Raw genomic sequence first — 16189 nt, 5'->3', positions numbered from 1 at the left:
AGCACAAAACAGACATGGACATTGCACAGTACCTCCAGCAAAGGGCCACAAAGAAAAAGGGACTGGAACATTTGTCGTATGATGAGACACTGAGAGAGCTGGGAGTACTTAGTTTGGAGAAGAGAAGGATCTTACTGATTTTTAGAAATATTTGATGAGAAAGGAAGAAGTATATGGACTCAGGCTCAGTGACAGGATAAAAGGCAATGGGCACAAACTGAATCACATGAAATGTCATCTGAACACTCAAGGTTTTTGGTCTTGGGTTTTTTGTTGGGTTTTTTGGGGTTTTTTTCACTATGGGAGCAGTCAACCACTTGAACAGTTTGCCCAGAGAAGTTATGGCATCTCAACCTTTTGAGATAATCAAAACCAACTAGACATGGTCCTGGGCAGCCTCCTCTACCTGACTCTCCTATGAGTTGGGACACAGACTAGGTGATTTTAGTCCTGATGAACTGGATGGCCCCTTGCTGGGGTTTTAAGAGTTCTCCTAGGTTTTTTTCCTGTTAAAGGAATTTTCCCCATATGTGTTGCTAGGGGGACAAATTGCTGGGTACTTCAGAAAAACAGAAGAGCTAGCCATTGGGGTGGGGTGCATCTGGCTACTCTTTTGTTTCACCTGGGTGTGTGGACAGTCGGTCCCAGCATTTGGACAGAGAGGGAGGCTGCTTTCTTCGGGTGCTTTTTCCTTCTGCCAGAGAAACCCCAGGATCCCAAGCCCGCCTTCCCTGCCCCGCTGGGAGCCAGGCTATGGCCGCCCTGCCCCCACCGAGCCTTCGCTGCGTTGTAGCCCTGCTCGCCCTGCCTGCCCGGACCTGCGGTGGGGTTCCCACCGCGGCTCCACAGTTTGGATACATCTCGTCTGCCACCCAGGATTTGTGCTCGTCCCTGCCGTTCCAGCCTGCTGTTCCCGAGGCTCCAGCCGGACACCGGGATCGGCTGCCCAGGGGTTTGTGAAGCCTTTGTCCCATCCCTTCCCGGGACCCCAGGCCGCCATTGCCGCGTGCTCCCCGAGCTCGCTCCGGAGCGCCCCCTGCAGCCGCGGGGGAACCATCGCACCTGCCCTGCTCACCGGGAGCCGCCAGCGCCCCTGCCGGCTGCGAGCGGAACTGCACCCGAGGGGAAAGGGCCCGACAGCCGAGAGGGCTGGGGCTGGGTTTGTGATTGTTTGCTGTTACTGCCGCAGTTATTGCTGTTTGTTTGACTTGTTATACACATATAGATATATAATAGTAAAGAACTGTTATTCCTATTTCCCACATCTTTGCATAGAAGCCCCTTGATTTCAAAATTATAATAACTCTAGAGGGAAAGGGGGGGTCACATCTGCCATTCCAAGGGATGCTCCTGCCTTCCTTAGCAGACACCTGTCTTTCAAACCAAGACACCCCTTCCTACCTTGAGGATTCTGTGATCCTGTGGTTCAGGTGAGTAGTATATTGCCTTCCAAATTGTCTCTGAACAGAGAAAAGCTGAGGTTTTGGGAAACAGAATTGTCCAAGTAAATGTTAATGCAATCACAGCTGAGTAATACAGGAAATCTTGCAACTTCCAGACTTGAGGAAGCTGATAATTAAACAATAGCACAAAAGGGTGTGGGTCTCTGTCACAGTGCCTAGACACTGTGATAAGATGAACAATATTAATAATCGTTTTCTCTCTGCTGAATGTATGATCTGTTTTTAAAGGAGCTTTGCATCTTTTTTTTAAGTTCATATACCTTGCTTTTTTCCATGCATTCATCTCTCATGTTAATAATTAAAAGACCTATGGAATTGCAGCACACTCTATGAGACTGCAGCTACAGTCCTCTCCCACACACATCAGGTATAAAGAGCTGTACTCAAGCCTCACAAAGTTTTATTTATCTTCTTGCTGAGAAAAATAATTAACTGGTGGAAAATACCAGTTACATTTTATCAGTATCACCTACCACCATAAAAAAAGGGATGGTGAGTGGATTTGGGGTTAGGCTACTTCTGCAAGTCTGCTGTTTGACAGCTATTCAAAACCACACACAGGCAGCCCTTTTCTCCATTTCAGTACACAGGCACAATTAATGTTTCTGCAGCCCAGGACAAAGTCAATACAGAGATTTTAAAATATACACTTTGTTTACAATGACTGCCTTCATGAAAGCAGACTGCCATCTACTGCAGCTCTAGTGACACCTTTAAAAGCACAAATATGTGCTTCTTCACAATATATTCTTCACAGTCCTCACCTGTTTTTCTTGAGTCTTCCCACTGCATCCTGAAGGGCACCTGGCTTCAGTACATCTTTTTAAACTACATTCTCCCCATTCCAGAAAAGCGTGGCAAATGGGATACTCCATAGTATAAACAGCTAGTTCACTATGTGATCAAAAATCATTTCATTGTCAGAGAGTGTGCAAGAGATTTTAGAAATTTTAGTGGACTGACTTTCAGAATGTTCTTTCACACAACGCAGTAATTTGAACCATCATAATCCAGAGTGTGTCTATGCTTGACCATGTGTTATCTACTAGTTACAAGTTTATTATCCTGCTTCTAGAGAAGTTTAATCTATAATAAAGTATTAGATAAACAAGGTTTTTGTGAAGATGAATGCTCTTACATTCAGAAGTAGATGTCCAAACTGTGCAAGAATGTCATAGTCATATAAAAGAAAAATCTTTATAAAAAGAACTGAAGTCTTAAAAATCTCTTTTGGTTTATGGGAACACTTAATCGTAAGGTAGGAAACTACGTGAGAACATTCATACCTCATTTGTTTAGAGTCAATTAAGTAATAATGTAATTGTAATAAAGGCAATTTTATTAGGATGCTTGAAAGTGCAGGGTGTCTTGTCCACAATTATATATTAAGACAGATATACAGCATTACTCTTTATTGTATACTAAGTGCCATAGCCATTTTTTGACAGAAGTGTTGAAAGAAATTGAAACAATTTCCTTTGCTGAGATATTATATAACTTGTACTAAAATTTGACAACCACAATGAGTTGAAATACACTGCAAAGACGCAAGCTGCACAAAGCCACCTTGACGAATGATAGAAGTGACCACACTGTTTCCAAGGAAGCAAAGCTTTCAAGCAAATCACATGCATAAAGTGTTTGTGTTCTTTATCAGAGCACAGTATTGTAGCTAGAACTGCTGTATCATTTCACAAGCAGAAAAATGCTGATGTCCATATCCCCAACAGCCTTCTCAGACCTATGCCGGGACATCTCTTGCACTCCCCAAATTTCTATTGCATGATCCACTGTTACCAAGAGTCTAATAGAAACTGTGTCCAGAGGGTGAATCAGACTAGTGTTTCTATTCAATTGATCAGTGTTTAATTCCCTCTCACTCACTCACTTTGTGGTAAGTGGAGCATGAGTATTCCAAAGACTTAAAAAAACTTCTGTAACTCCTTCTTAAAGAATTGCTGAACTTGCAGAGAATATCCTTCAAACACAGTAAGCACCAGTATCATCTCCTGACATGAGGAATATTGCGGAAGACAGCCATACCCGACATATTGCTGGAAGGACAAAATCAGCTCTATAGCACAAAGGCCTCCTTTTGGAGGAAAACAACCAAAGAGTCAAAAAATATGGAAAATCTGAAGGCACAAGTCACATTGATATGTTTTAAAAGCAGGGGTAAAAATATATGGAATAACCCCATCTTTGGGAGCAAGTGTAAGTGTGTATACACCACTGCTGTCAGTGTGCATCTGTGAGCAACAGGACAGGCTGGAGAAGAGGCATGGTACCAGGGGAGGAAACACACCCTGCGCAGAGCTTAGTACATGGCCTTCTGACTCAGACATGCTCTGTATGCCTCTTCAGAAACCTACCAGAAGGTGATGAGAATCCCAAACAATACTCACCAAGCATGTCTTTGCTTTGCAACTCCTCCCTCTCTCTCCCTAACTGAAATTTCTCCGACTTTTATCATAACATTCAAAACCAAGCAGTTGTCATTTTCTGCTACATTACTGACAACATTTGAACGTTAAGGCCATTTTTTTTGGTTATACTGTTATGAGAAATTACAATACTGCAGGTAAAACAAATAAGTCAATATACTATTGCATTTGGAGATCAATGCAAATGATTATGCTCAATGTTATATTAAATTTTTCTTCCCACCCTACTTCTCTTCCCAAGAAAACTTTTAAAATCATACAAGGCACAAATGGCTAACAAGTCTTAACAAGGTTCTGTCTCTTCCTTGCTGTTCCTCTTTTGGCCCTGGTTTAACAATCTTCCATGGCTTCAGGTGATGACAGTGGGTCCCTTTCGGCCTGTCCTCTCATGAATCTGAGATATTTTCAGTGCAATTGCTATAAGAGGACTCAGCACAGCCTAAAAATGAAGAAATACATTGAATTACATAAAGCAGAAATATTGAAAGACATCTTACACTTATAAATCCGTCTTGTAACTGTAGAATTATACAAAAATAATAGTAAATAATTTAATAATATCAAAAACTGACGCAGCTCTAGTGTCTATTACTGTTATACTTGACTCAATGAAGTATCATGCTTAGTATATGCTTTGTGAAGTGTTACATTGAGTGTACCTAAGTTATGCAGAAAAGAGAAACCAGTAAATATACACTGTACTGATCACTGTCTCTGTGTAACAGGAATTGTGGAGCTCTTTGAAATCTGCAGTCCAAAACAACCTAGAAATCACAGAGGTAGAATTGTTTCTATTCTGATGAGTGGAAGCCACATAGATGGTATTTTCTTCCTAAATACACTTAATAAGTGAAGCTTAGGGTCAGAAGTTACTGTAACAACTACCTTAACAGAATTCACAGATGTGTGTTTTGACTAATACCACCACATGCAATTGTATTAATAGATAAATTCCAACAGAACGGCATGAACTTTCAAGTTTCAGGCTACAGACCTTATTAAATGGCCATTTATATACCTGAATAGGTGACTTACAGATAACAACTATGGTAGTAACACATGAAAATCAAGTAAAACGCTATTTTTAAAATGGCAATTGGATCTTCTTTCAGTAAGTTAAATGATTCAGAAAGATAAAATGGCAGAGCTGAGTTTTGTGTGGAAACTTCCTTTTCAGAAAATCATATATTTAATAACCAAACTAATTCTCCAACCCCTGGAGATTTCCCCCAGCTGCCCCTTTCAAGTTAACTAATTCCAGCTTCACACACATTAGGTTTGAAAATCAAATGAAACAAAACAGTAATTCTAGAGAAATTTACAGACATCTTTTTTTATAAGCCTAATATAATCAATACTTTGAATCTGTTTCAGACACCTAACAGTTTCTGACAGGATGAGGCGATTGCTTTATTCATGCAAACAGTCAGACAGTTATATCAAGAGTGAAGAGACTAACCGTGCAAGCAGAGCCATGGCATAACACCATGAATGCCACTGGTGTCAAGTGAGTTTATGATTAAGCTCAGTTATGTGCAAGTGTGAGCATGTTATTGTTAAAAAAGCTCCATATTTGTAGATATCTATCTACTGAATAATCATTGAAGCAGAACACAAGTCTATTAAAGTCAAACATACTTGGAGAAGATTAATATGTAGAGCACAAATTCACATCCGTAAGCAAATGCTGCAAAAGTAAATATTAAAATGTGCCAATTTATAGGGCTGGAGACTAAAGCATTTGAAGTTCTCTGGCACTCCTCTAAGTAACCTCTTCCTTATTTAATCTAAAAAGCACAGGAAAAAATAAAAAGCAACTCTACTGACCCGCTTTATTGGACCCTGCTTTTTAGGCAACAAATGCATTCTGAATTTTAAAAAACCAAGACCACAAGCAACACTACACAATGCTGGAAAAAAACACAGAAACAAATGAGTTTATTCATTTACATAACAATTTAGCTTGCCAAATGATTCCAGTTACTACTAAGTATTCTGCTGTTGCAATCATGCTTCTCAACAGAGAAAGTCCTTATTTAATTGTCTTTTCACACTTCAATTTAATTTTTACACTTTCTTCATCCAAAAGATGTAAAAAAGGCAAGAGTGCATTATATTTGGAATGGCAAGAACAGGACAGAATGACAAGAAACAAGGACTGCATACGGCTTTTAAAAATTCCTTTACCTCTGCCATGAATAGTTTACATTTCAGTTGCAAGAGATAAATCTTAGCCAACAATCATTTATCGCTAATATTCCTCTAGAAAGACTTCTGTATCTCAAAGAGATCTTTTTAAAAAGTATTCTTCAATGGTTCTGTCTACTTGAGAAATTGTACATTGACATTTCAACTCTAAATGACAATTGAAATTACTCTGTATGTTAAATAGCACATTCATCTCTTGGCAACTGTTTAGGACACATGGTATGTTACACTTTAGATAAAATTTAAGAATTGAAAACTAACAGAACTGACTTAATAATCTTACTTTAGCAATCACCGATAGAAGTTATATCTCTAAAAAAATAACTGGGAGGAATGATTACAAGGAAATAAATCAAGCAAGCAGGTATCTAACATCAGGCAAATAAAGATTAAAAGCCTTTTGCTTGGGAATAATCTGTACCAGAGCTGCCAGACACATATCATTCCTGCTTGGCTCATTAGCAATTTTTCTCTCTGTGATCTTGCAAGAAAATTCCATACAATGTCCTCTCTTCTAATCAAGGTCTCTGATAAGATTTGTCCCATGATACATCCAGTTTATCAGAGATTTAGGCAGGGCTAAAATGTACAGGGCTTGAAGCTTAAAAGCTCAGCATGTGCCTGTACATCCTGCAGGGCTTCTGCCAAAAGGGCTCAACACACAGCTCAGCACAGTGTGCCTGCTTTGGCCTCCCATTCCAAAAAACCCAGAAGTCTTTGGAAAGGTTTATGCTACAGCCACCTGTCCTAAAAGTTCTGTGGTTCATCATGAAACAAACTGAACTGACTCCGTAACTACCACAGCACTGGTGGTGTTCAGCTGATTACCGTGAAGCACACCTTCCACAGAAGAAAAGGAAACTGACCTCTCTATTCTTGTGCATGGTTTGCCTGTTAACTCAAACAAAATTACAGTAAAGGTCAAGAAGCCCGTTGTTCTGCCGCTAGCAGCAGAGGAGGGCAGGCATGACGGGTGAAATAAACAGAAGGAAAATGTAAACTGAGTGGTGCATGAAGACATCTGTGTTTGCAAAAGATTAGTTCTTTTCTGGTATATCCAAAGAGCTTTGGGGGAAGATCAGATTTGATTAACTAATTTCCTCGATTTGTGGAATATTTTATAATTACTGTCCCATGATTTATTTCCTTTGCAGTCGCAATTGATCTAAAATTTTATCACTCTATGGTGTGACTTTGGGAAGAATCTGAAGCTAAATTACCTGAATAGCACAAACATGCTGCATTATCTAAGAGTATGTTCAAACAGATGTAAGTCTCCACATTCTGTGTGTCCTTTAAGAAAATCTTACGACTTTTAATAGTAAAGACAAAACTTTTATTATGGTTCAACTCCAGCCAGCAACTAAGTACCACACAGCTGCTTGCTCACACCCTGGCAGATCAGCAGAGAATTGGAAAAATGTAAAACCCGTGGGCTGAGATAAGCACAGCTTAATAACTGAAATAAACTAAGATACAATAACAAAATGAATCAAAAAAGGAGTAAGAATAAGGAATAAAATCCAACCAAACTCCCTCAAGTGATGCATAATGCAGCAGCCCCCTGCCCACTAACTGATGAGCAGCCTGACCTGAGCAGCCATCAGTCCCTCACAGCTAACTCCCCCACAGTTACTACACTGAACATGATGTTCTGTGGTATGGAATATCCCTTTGGCCAGTTCAGGTCACCTGTCACAGCTATGATCCCCCCCAGATTCTTGTGCACCTCCTCACTGGGAGAGCACAAGAGAAAAGTCCTTGACATAGGTTAAGTTCTACTTAGCAACAACTAAAACATCAGTGTGTTATCAACATTTTTCTCATACCAAATCCAAAACAGCACCTTACCACCTACTAAGAAGAAAACTAATTCTAGCCAGATGAAACCAGAACAACTTTATATGATTTTTATAGACCATACTGTATGTTCTAATAGCTAACCCGTGCCATGCTAAAAACCCAGTGCTTCAAAAATAAACAGAGGCAATAATTGTCTAGCAAACTGCCCTTGTACTTAGTGTTGTATCAGTGTCTTGACAGAACCATAGAGATTCCTTTTGTTTTGTCACAATTAAGTTATACAGAACCCAGAACTTCTGAATTGTTGATTTCAGTTCCCTGCTCTTGGACCATCTCGCACCATAAACAATCACTTTATATAATCACTCATACATACAATCACATATAACAAAATTTTTTCATGTAACAAACAAGATTCACCTGAAAATCAGGGAGTTTGTTCCTCTGCTGCTCGCTGTTCAAAAATGGTTTCAGAAATTCAGTGTTTGATGATCAAGACATATTTTAACCTTTTTTTTTCCTTTTTAATTGGCTTGCCTTTTTCAATAAAAACGCAAAGAGACAACTCCTGCCCCAAAATCTTTGCTTGGCTGCTGCTAATCTAATGATTCTGTAGCTAACTAGCACACTGTTTACTAGTCTTTGGCAAAAGTAATTGCAGCATTTGTGCATCCTGCTTAAAGAGTACCCAATACAGAGGGCACAGGACTGAGGGAATTGGTTGATGTAGTTGCACAGCCCCTCTCCATGATATTTGAAAAGTGACTGCAGTCAGGGCAAGTCCCAGGTGACTGGAAAAGGGGAAACATTATACCCACCTTTAAGAAGGGCAGAAAAGAGTACCCTGAGAAATACTGACCTGTCAGCCTCACCTCTGCCTGAGAAGATCATGGAACAGATGCTCCTAGAGCTGTGCACATGTAGGACAGGGAGGTGATTCAGGACAGACAACACAACTGCACCAAGGGCAGGTCCTGCCTGATCAACCCAGTGGCCTTCTGTGATGGGGTGACTGCAGCAGTGGACAAGGAAGGGGCTACAGATGTCACTTCTCTGGACTTCTGTAAAGCCTTTGGCACAGTTCCCCACAACCTCCTTCTCCCTCAAAATGGAGAGAGAGGGATTCAATGGGTGGAGTGTTCAGTGGATGAGGAATTGGTTTGACAGTCATGTCCAGTCACGTCAGTGGTCAATGGCTCAGAGTCTCAATGCTACTTCAGTGACAAGTGGTGTCCCTCAGGGGTCCATACAGGGATCCATACTGTGTTATTTAGTACTTCCATTAATGACATGGATGAAGGGATCAAGTGCACCCTTAGCAGATTTGCAGATGACACCAAGCAAGCGGTGCAGCTGACACACCTGAAGGATGGGATGCCATCCAGAGGGACCTGGACAAGCTCAAGAAATGGATTCATGGGAATCTCATGGAGTTTATAAGACCAAATTCAAGATGCTGTACCTCAGTTGGGGCAATGCCCAGTATCAGCACAGGCTGGGGATGAACAGATCAGAGCAGCCCTGCCCAGAAGGACTTGGGGGTGCTGGTGGGTGAGAGGCTGGACATGACCCAGCCATGGGCACTCACAGCCCAGAGAGCCAAATGGACACATTTGGGCTGCATCCAAAGCAGTGTGGGCAGCAGGGCCAGGGAGGGGATTCTGCCCATCTGCTCTGCTGTGGTGAGACCCCACCTGCAGTGCTGCATCCAGCTCTGGGGTCCCAGCACAGGAAGGACATGGACCTGTGAAGCAAATCCGAAGGAGGGACTCCAAGCTGAATGGAGGGATGGAGAACCGGCCCTATGAGGAAAGGCTGATAGAATTGAATTTGTTCAGCCTGGCGAAGAGAAGAGGGGGACCTAATCGCAGCCTTCCAGTACCTACAGGGAGCCTACAAGAAAGAGAAACTTTTTACAGTGACACAGCGACAGGACAAATGGGAATGGATTCAAACTGAAAGAGTAGTTTAGATTGGATACTAGGAAAAAATTCTTTACTGTGTGGCTGGTGAGGCACTGGAAGAGGTTGCCCCAAGAAGTTGTAGAGTCCTATCCCTCATCTTCAAAGCCAGGTATGGACGGAACTCTGAGCAATCTGGTCTAGTGAGAGGTGTCCCTGCCCATGGCAGGGGCGTTAGAACTAGATGATCTGTAAGGTCCCTTCCAACCCACACCATTCTGTAATTCTGTGACTCTGTGACAACACCTATTTACTGCTGACAGAATTTCCATAATAAATAATACTGTACTGTAAACAGAGCTCATTAAGTCGTTATCAGAATAATCTGGGCTACTGACTACACTCTTTCCAGGACACTTATCCTGGAACAGCAGGACATACTGTAAAAGAACACACTGGGTTTACAAGTACAACTATAGTGGATCACTTCTTTCGTTGTCTTTGTGTATGAACTTCCTGTCTGAATCTTATCCAAGCTCAATAATACATCCATGTGGCTAAGACAAAGGACAAGACGTGTGGGGATGTACAAATATCAAATAATGAGGTGACATAATAAATTAAGGCTATAAATGAGACTAAAGGTCAATAAACATATCTCTACATTTTACACCCGTATTAAATTTACGACAACTCATAACTCTGTTCACTTAAAAAAAGATGCATGCCAATGCATAAAGGTCCAATGCATATAAGATGTCAGAGAGAAACATGTTGTTTGTTACAATGAACTGAGCTTTCTGAAATGCTAGTTGGATGCCTATTTGAATAGTTAAAACCAAATAATTTTTGAACATAAATCCTCCATGTAAAAACTATCTGGAAAGCAATATTCTCAGGGATGCCCAGAGATGAGAAGGGCATCACCTGTGACAAGCCACATCAATGGAGTGGTCTTTAATTCTACAGCAGAACATTTCAGTTTTAGGAAAGTGTTGTGCATTGTTTTCAAGACTTTGTTTTAGATCTAGATTGCATCACCACTCTAAGTTACACTATTTTAAAATGCATAACACACTGAAATGAATTTGATTACTTTGAATTGAAAACATTGAATTGTTTTTGATACACTTCACAGAGAGTATGATAGTAATTTTTCTTTATTGCTCCTGGTTTTCACTGTTGATACTGGCTTACAGAAAGAACTGAACGGAAAAAAATAGCCACCCCTTATGTCCCAGGTGTCCATGAAGCTGCTTCTGCAAATTTCTTTAAGGGGATCATTCAACAGCTAGAAGTCACTGCTGTTCACATTTATCCATGACCTCAGACTTCTAATTATTAGTGTATTTTACCACTTTCCCCTGGACTCTTTTGTTGTAGATCAGGAAGTTGTGTATGCTTTATTCGAGGTAGAAAGTATTACCAATTGATTGTATGAAAGATGGTACTAAAACATGATTTGGGTGACTCTTACATTCATTAGCACCTATAGTTTACAACACAGCTACTGGCCTACATATAAACTGAACAAAAGGTCAAAAAGGTCCACTTCAACTCAGAAAGTGCCATAATTGGTGTTCCAGAATAATATGCACATCTCGACATGCACATTGGAAGATGTAGTTCAGATATTTGCTTATCTGTGGAATATTCACCATCAGCAGTTACATTGTCAAAGATTACAGAAGTAAACTAAAAGAACTTGAACACTACTGAAAAGTTGGATAATTAATCTTGCTGAAAAGAAAGGAAGGAAAAAAGGATGCTAGTACGAGGCGAACTCAAGCTATTTACCATAATGATCCCACAAAATGGAACCTCCAACACGAGTGAGCTTTCTGTCAAGACAGAGACATTTATTTCTTGTGATAAAAAGCAAAAAGATATATCAAGGAATTTTTGCCTTTCAATTCACGTATTGACTGGAATTGTCACCATGCAAAAACATGAAGCAGTGCATTATCTAAATTAAGATGCTGGAAAGAGGTGGTGCAATAAGCAGACCCAAATGAGTATTTAATTAAGCAGCCAACTATCAGATAATCTTAAGTCTTGGTTTATGATATAAAAGGTATGGAAGGGAGCTTTTCCTGATGAGCTGTTTCAGAAAGAGTGTAATAATACAGAAATTACATATAGTCGTCTCTTCAATTACAAAGATCAATTACAGAAAAATATGCATTATTATTCCAAATGTAACAATTTTCTTAAATACCATAAGGTAATACATAAAGTATGTATTTAACTCACTTCTTTATGTCAGTGCTTTTTCCGTAACTGACCACTTACGTATATGCTATGTTCCTATTACTGACAGCAAATAGACAACAAAGTTCTTGAAACTTCAAATCTGTCACAGCTCTTTGAGATGTGTGCATGTAGTACGAACTTCATAGCAAACCAAACAAAAAAAGCAATTAGAGTATCAAGAAAACTATGGCACTCCTTCCTAGCAATGCTGTTTTCTGAAAAAGGTGGTTTTTATTCCGTCTCTTTCACATACTCCACTGAAGACTATCAAATGTTCTCCTGGGTAATGTTTAGTTATTTTTGTACATGAGGATCTCCTAAAATTTACGTCCCGCCTTGAAGTCAGCCATCTGCCTGTTGGATACAATCTATGACCTTGTTGTTTCTAATGCACTCCTGTTGTTGGCAAAGCATACCGCCAGGGCAAGGAAAGAGAAGCAGTGGGAACTGTGCAATAATATGCAATGAGAAACTAAAGAAAGAATTTATTGTATAAATTGAGATGAAACTGCTATTTAGCCCAGATTTCGTGCACGTGGCAGGAGATGAGGAGGGTGTTTACAGTACCATGTATTTCCTGAGGAAGTCTGGATATTAAAATGCCTGTCTGCACTGTATAAATGCAGGAAAGTCCCTGTAGCAAGTTTCAAGGCAATGACATTCCTACCCCTGGGATTATTATGAATATCCTGATTAAACAGAGCAAAAGTGTTGCGATCTGACAGACTCTGATACATGCACAGAAAAAATCCCTTCTAACCTTTTTTCTGTCCTTGGGAATAACAGACCCCTTTTGGTGTGCTGAGTAAAAGACCAAACTGAAATCCTCAAGGGCAGTCATAAGCCCTACCAACCTGCTTAGGGTCCCCTGAGGACCTTCTCCTGCACCCAGCCCATGGCACATTACAGCCTGTCCCAGGGGTGTTGGTCCCTGCCTGAGCTAAGCTATAGGAGTGCTTGTGTCCAGCCTTATCTCTGGCTCTGCTGCCAGCGTGGACCTCAGTCTCATGCTATAGGCAGCTCCTTTCCCTGAAAAACTGCTTGGATATATGTTGTATCTTGTCTCCAGTTTTGACTTTGACCCTGTCTCCTGGGTAGGTCCACACTGTTGCCCTGTTTCCAGCTTTGTCTCTGGTCCCATCTCCTGCTGCTCCAGATGAACCCTGAACTTGATCCATCACTTGTTAAGGGAGCTTGTTACCAGAGACCTGCCCTGTCCTCCTCTCTTTGCTGCTGTGGGACTGTCCCTGGACAAGGAGGGCACTGCCTGTGGTGCAGCAGGTCTGGGTGTCTGGCTCCTACAGCCTTGTGCAGCAGACCCATTCTTGCTGCTCCCTGGACATGGTCTGTATTGCTGGTGAGACTTTATGTGCCTCTCTCAAGCAAATGCAAGCAGAACAGGAAAGAAATGTAACAGCAGGGCAGCACATTCCTCATTTTCTGAGGACAACCACTGCTCCCTCAATCTAGTCTCTTCACAAGTAGAAAAATCACTGAGAACATTTGCTGTTTTCCACTCATTTAAAAGAACGAATGATAAATACTGAGCATTGACCGTAAGTTACTTTAGGAGCCACACAAGCCTAAATTCTGCCAGAGTATGACTTCTCTCAAAAAAAATAAAACAATCTGTTAATGCAGTAACAATTCAACTTTAAAATGACCATGCTCATTTGCAATAAAATAGTCAAAAGTTTAGCTACATAATGTCGCCAGTATATGCTCCATTGTTTTCTTGTATTTTCTACTGGGATTTGTCAGAAAAGAAACATGCTCAGATTACATATTTTGATTATGCATCACAAAGTTACTGTAAGTCCACTTCAAACCTCTAAAATCAACTCATAGCCTGTCTCTTACTGTGACTTACTTTCATTTCATCTATGCCTTATCTGCATAGCACAAAGAAGCATATTTAAAATGGTCAGTGCAGTCACAACTGATAAACAATTTGTGCAGTAATAAAATTTGATGTAACTGTGGTGCATTGACCTTGGCTGGTTGTCAGATGCCCACCAAACTGCCCTATCACTCCCCCTCCATTCTGCACTGACCATGGTGTCCGCAGAGTTGTCTCTCACAAGTATCCCCCTTTCTCCTTTCCCTGCTGTTGTTGCACAGAGAGTTTATTGCCTTGCTTGAAGATGTTATCACAGGGGGCTACAGCTTTGGCCTGTGGTGCGTCCATCTAGGAGCCATCTAGAACTGGCTCTTTTTAACACAGAAGCACTTCTAGCAACTTCTCACAGAAGCAACTCCTGCAGCCCCCAGATACCAAAACTTACCATGTAAGTAAGCATGTAAGTATAGCAGCAAGTGCAAATGGGGTTGTAGCAGTGTTCCTCCCCAGGCAAAATATATTAATGATCCCGCTAGCTGGGCAAAGCTAGATACATGGAAAAACAATAAAATTGCTAAAATACAGTCCTTTACTCTGTTGGAGGTTTAACATTTTAAATATTCTATCCAAGAAGTTACTGAGGATGCAAACTGTTACTTTAAAAAAAAAGGACATAAATTTAATAGATCATATTTGCAGGCATGGACTCTGCAACATTTCTGTGACAACTGAAGCACTTTTCATGACTGATACATAACTGTTTAATAGCATAAGAAGAAACAAACTAAGTTTATGGTCAGAATCTGGTGAAAGACAAACATCAACCCTTACCTAGGGTTCAAATTCATTTGATAGCATATCTGTTTTGGTAGATTTGCATTTGCATTCCAGTCATGAACACACAAGACTAAAAACTACAACGTTTTTATTTACTACAAACCAAATGCTTAACCTCTTTTCCACAAAATATCCTTAGTCTTCTCTTGTATATAACAGCATAAAGAACATCTGCTGGGAAGAATCTGAGAGTGTGAAGTGTGATTTATTTTATTAATTGTGTAAGGCATCTGCTGGACAACCCAGCAATTTGCTCTCAACTTTCACTCTCCTTTGGAAGAAGTCTGGTTATGATATGACAACTCTTAGACAGCTGAAAGTCTTTCCCTTACAGGGAATCCCTACACTGTTTAGACTCTGGTACCCATATTTCCTAACTGCACTCTGATTGTGAGGAATCCTCGAGATGCCCTAAGTGGCTCTCAGATAATCTGCTTGAAAAACGGTTTTCTAATTTTTAAAATATTGTTCCATAAGTCAGATCACAACTCTAAAAAAATTCTGAAAAAAATTCAGCCTAGAATGGCTTCTCTTAATAGACTTGAAGTCACTGCCCAGCATTTAACATGAGGCATCTCAGCCCTTCACGTTCCTGTTGTGTTGGATTATTAGACTAATGTATATTAAAACTGCTGGTCCTTCCTCAAAAGGTGTACATTTACAACACTAGGAAAATAATCTACAAACACAGGGTCAAAGCGTTGAGTGTTGCTTCTGATCAAAGATGAAAACTTGTAGCCACTGCTATTACAGAGGTAGTGCTTTACTTACTGACTTACTACAATGCTGTTGCATTACCTGTGGTTCCTTGTTGTGTTGGCTAGGATCCTTTTCATAACTCTCTGCATAGATCCGCAGAGTAGCTCTCACATGACTAGAAGCACTCATTCTGAAGATGAGTCTGGAAGCATCTGAAAAAATAATCCGCAGCCCCTGTGGAAGAAGAAGGAACAGCATATATGTAAGGTGGCAGTACCTTTACAAATCTTCATTCACTGCTTCAAAATAAAAGTGAAAGGAAGAGTCATTTGGATGCCATTCTTCTTTCCCCATAACTTTGGACAACTCACTCATTACTCTTTTTTCCCCTCTGAAGACTAGAAATGATGTTGTGCATTCCCTCCCACTCCTCATAACAAATACTCTCTTACTGATGTTTTTATTCTTTTTACTTGATTTGCTCTTATTCTGTGTGGCAGAGCACAAAATCAATGGCTTGAGAAATACGTATAAGATCACTAAAGATACAGGGCCTTAGAAACACCTACAGAATCCCTGGATCAAAAAACAGTTTGTCAGTAGTGAATACAAAAGACAGGACCAGTTGCTACCCCTCAAACACCATGCATCAATATATGACTGCAAGAATTTCAGTAAGTCTGTAGTACAATTTAGAAAACTTAAGGTGTTAATTAATCTCAAGTACACTAATTAATGCAC

General features: G+C 40.4%; 1 protein-coding gene across 1 annotated transcript in view; it reads right to left on the bottom strand.

The window, feature by feature from the left end:
• Positions 1-2784: 2784 nt before the first annotated feature.
• The window catches only part of PGM5 (phosphoglucomutase 5), a 75056-nt gene continuing 61651 nt past the window's right edge, over positions 2785-16189 (bottom strand). Inside the window, exons 10-11 of the mRNA XM_048292318.1 lie at positions 15548-15682; positions 2785-4346 (exon numbers count right to left, since the gene is read on the bottom strand). Of these exons, the coding sequence (XP_048148275.1) occupies positions 4257-4346; positions 15548-15682 (225 nt within the window). The 3' untranslated portion in view covers positions 2785-4256. The remainder of the gene's footprint in view (positions 4347-15547; positions 15683-16189) is intronic.

This window comes from Corvus hawaiiensis, chromosome Z (genome assembly GCF_020740725.1).
Source record: "Corvus hawaiiensis isolate bCorHaw1 chromosome Z, bCorHaw1.pri.cur, whole genome shotgun sequence".
Classification (NCBI taxonomy): domain Eukaryota; kingdom Metazoa; phylum Chordata; class Aves; order Passeriformes; family Corvidae; genus Corvus; species Corvus hawaiiensis.
This window is presented reverse-complemented; position numbering and strand designations above follow the sequence as displayed.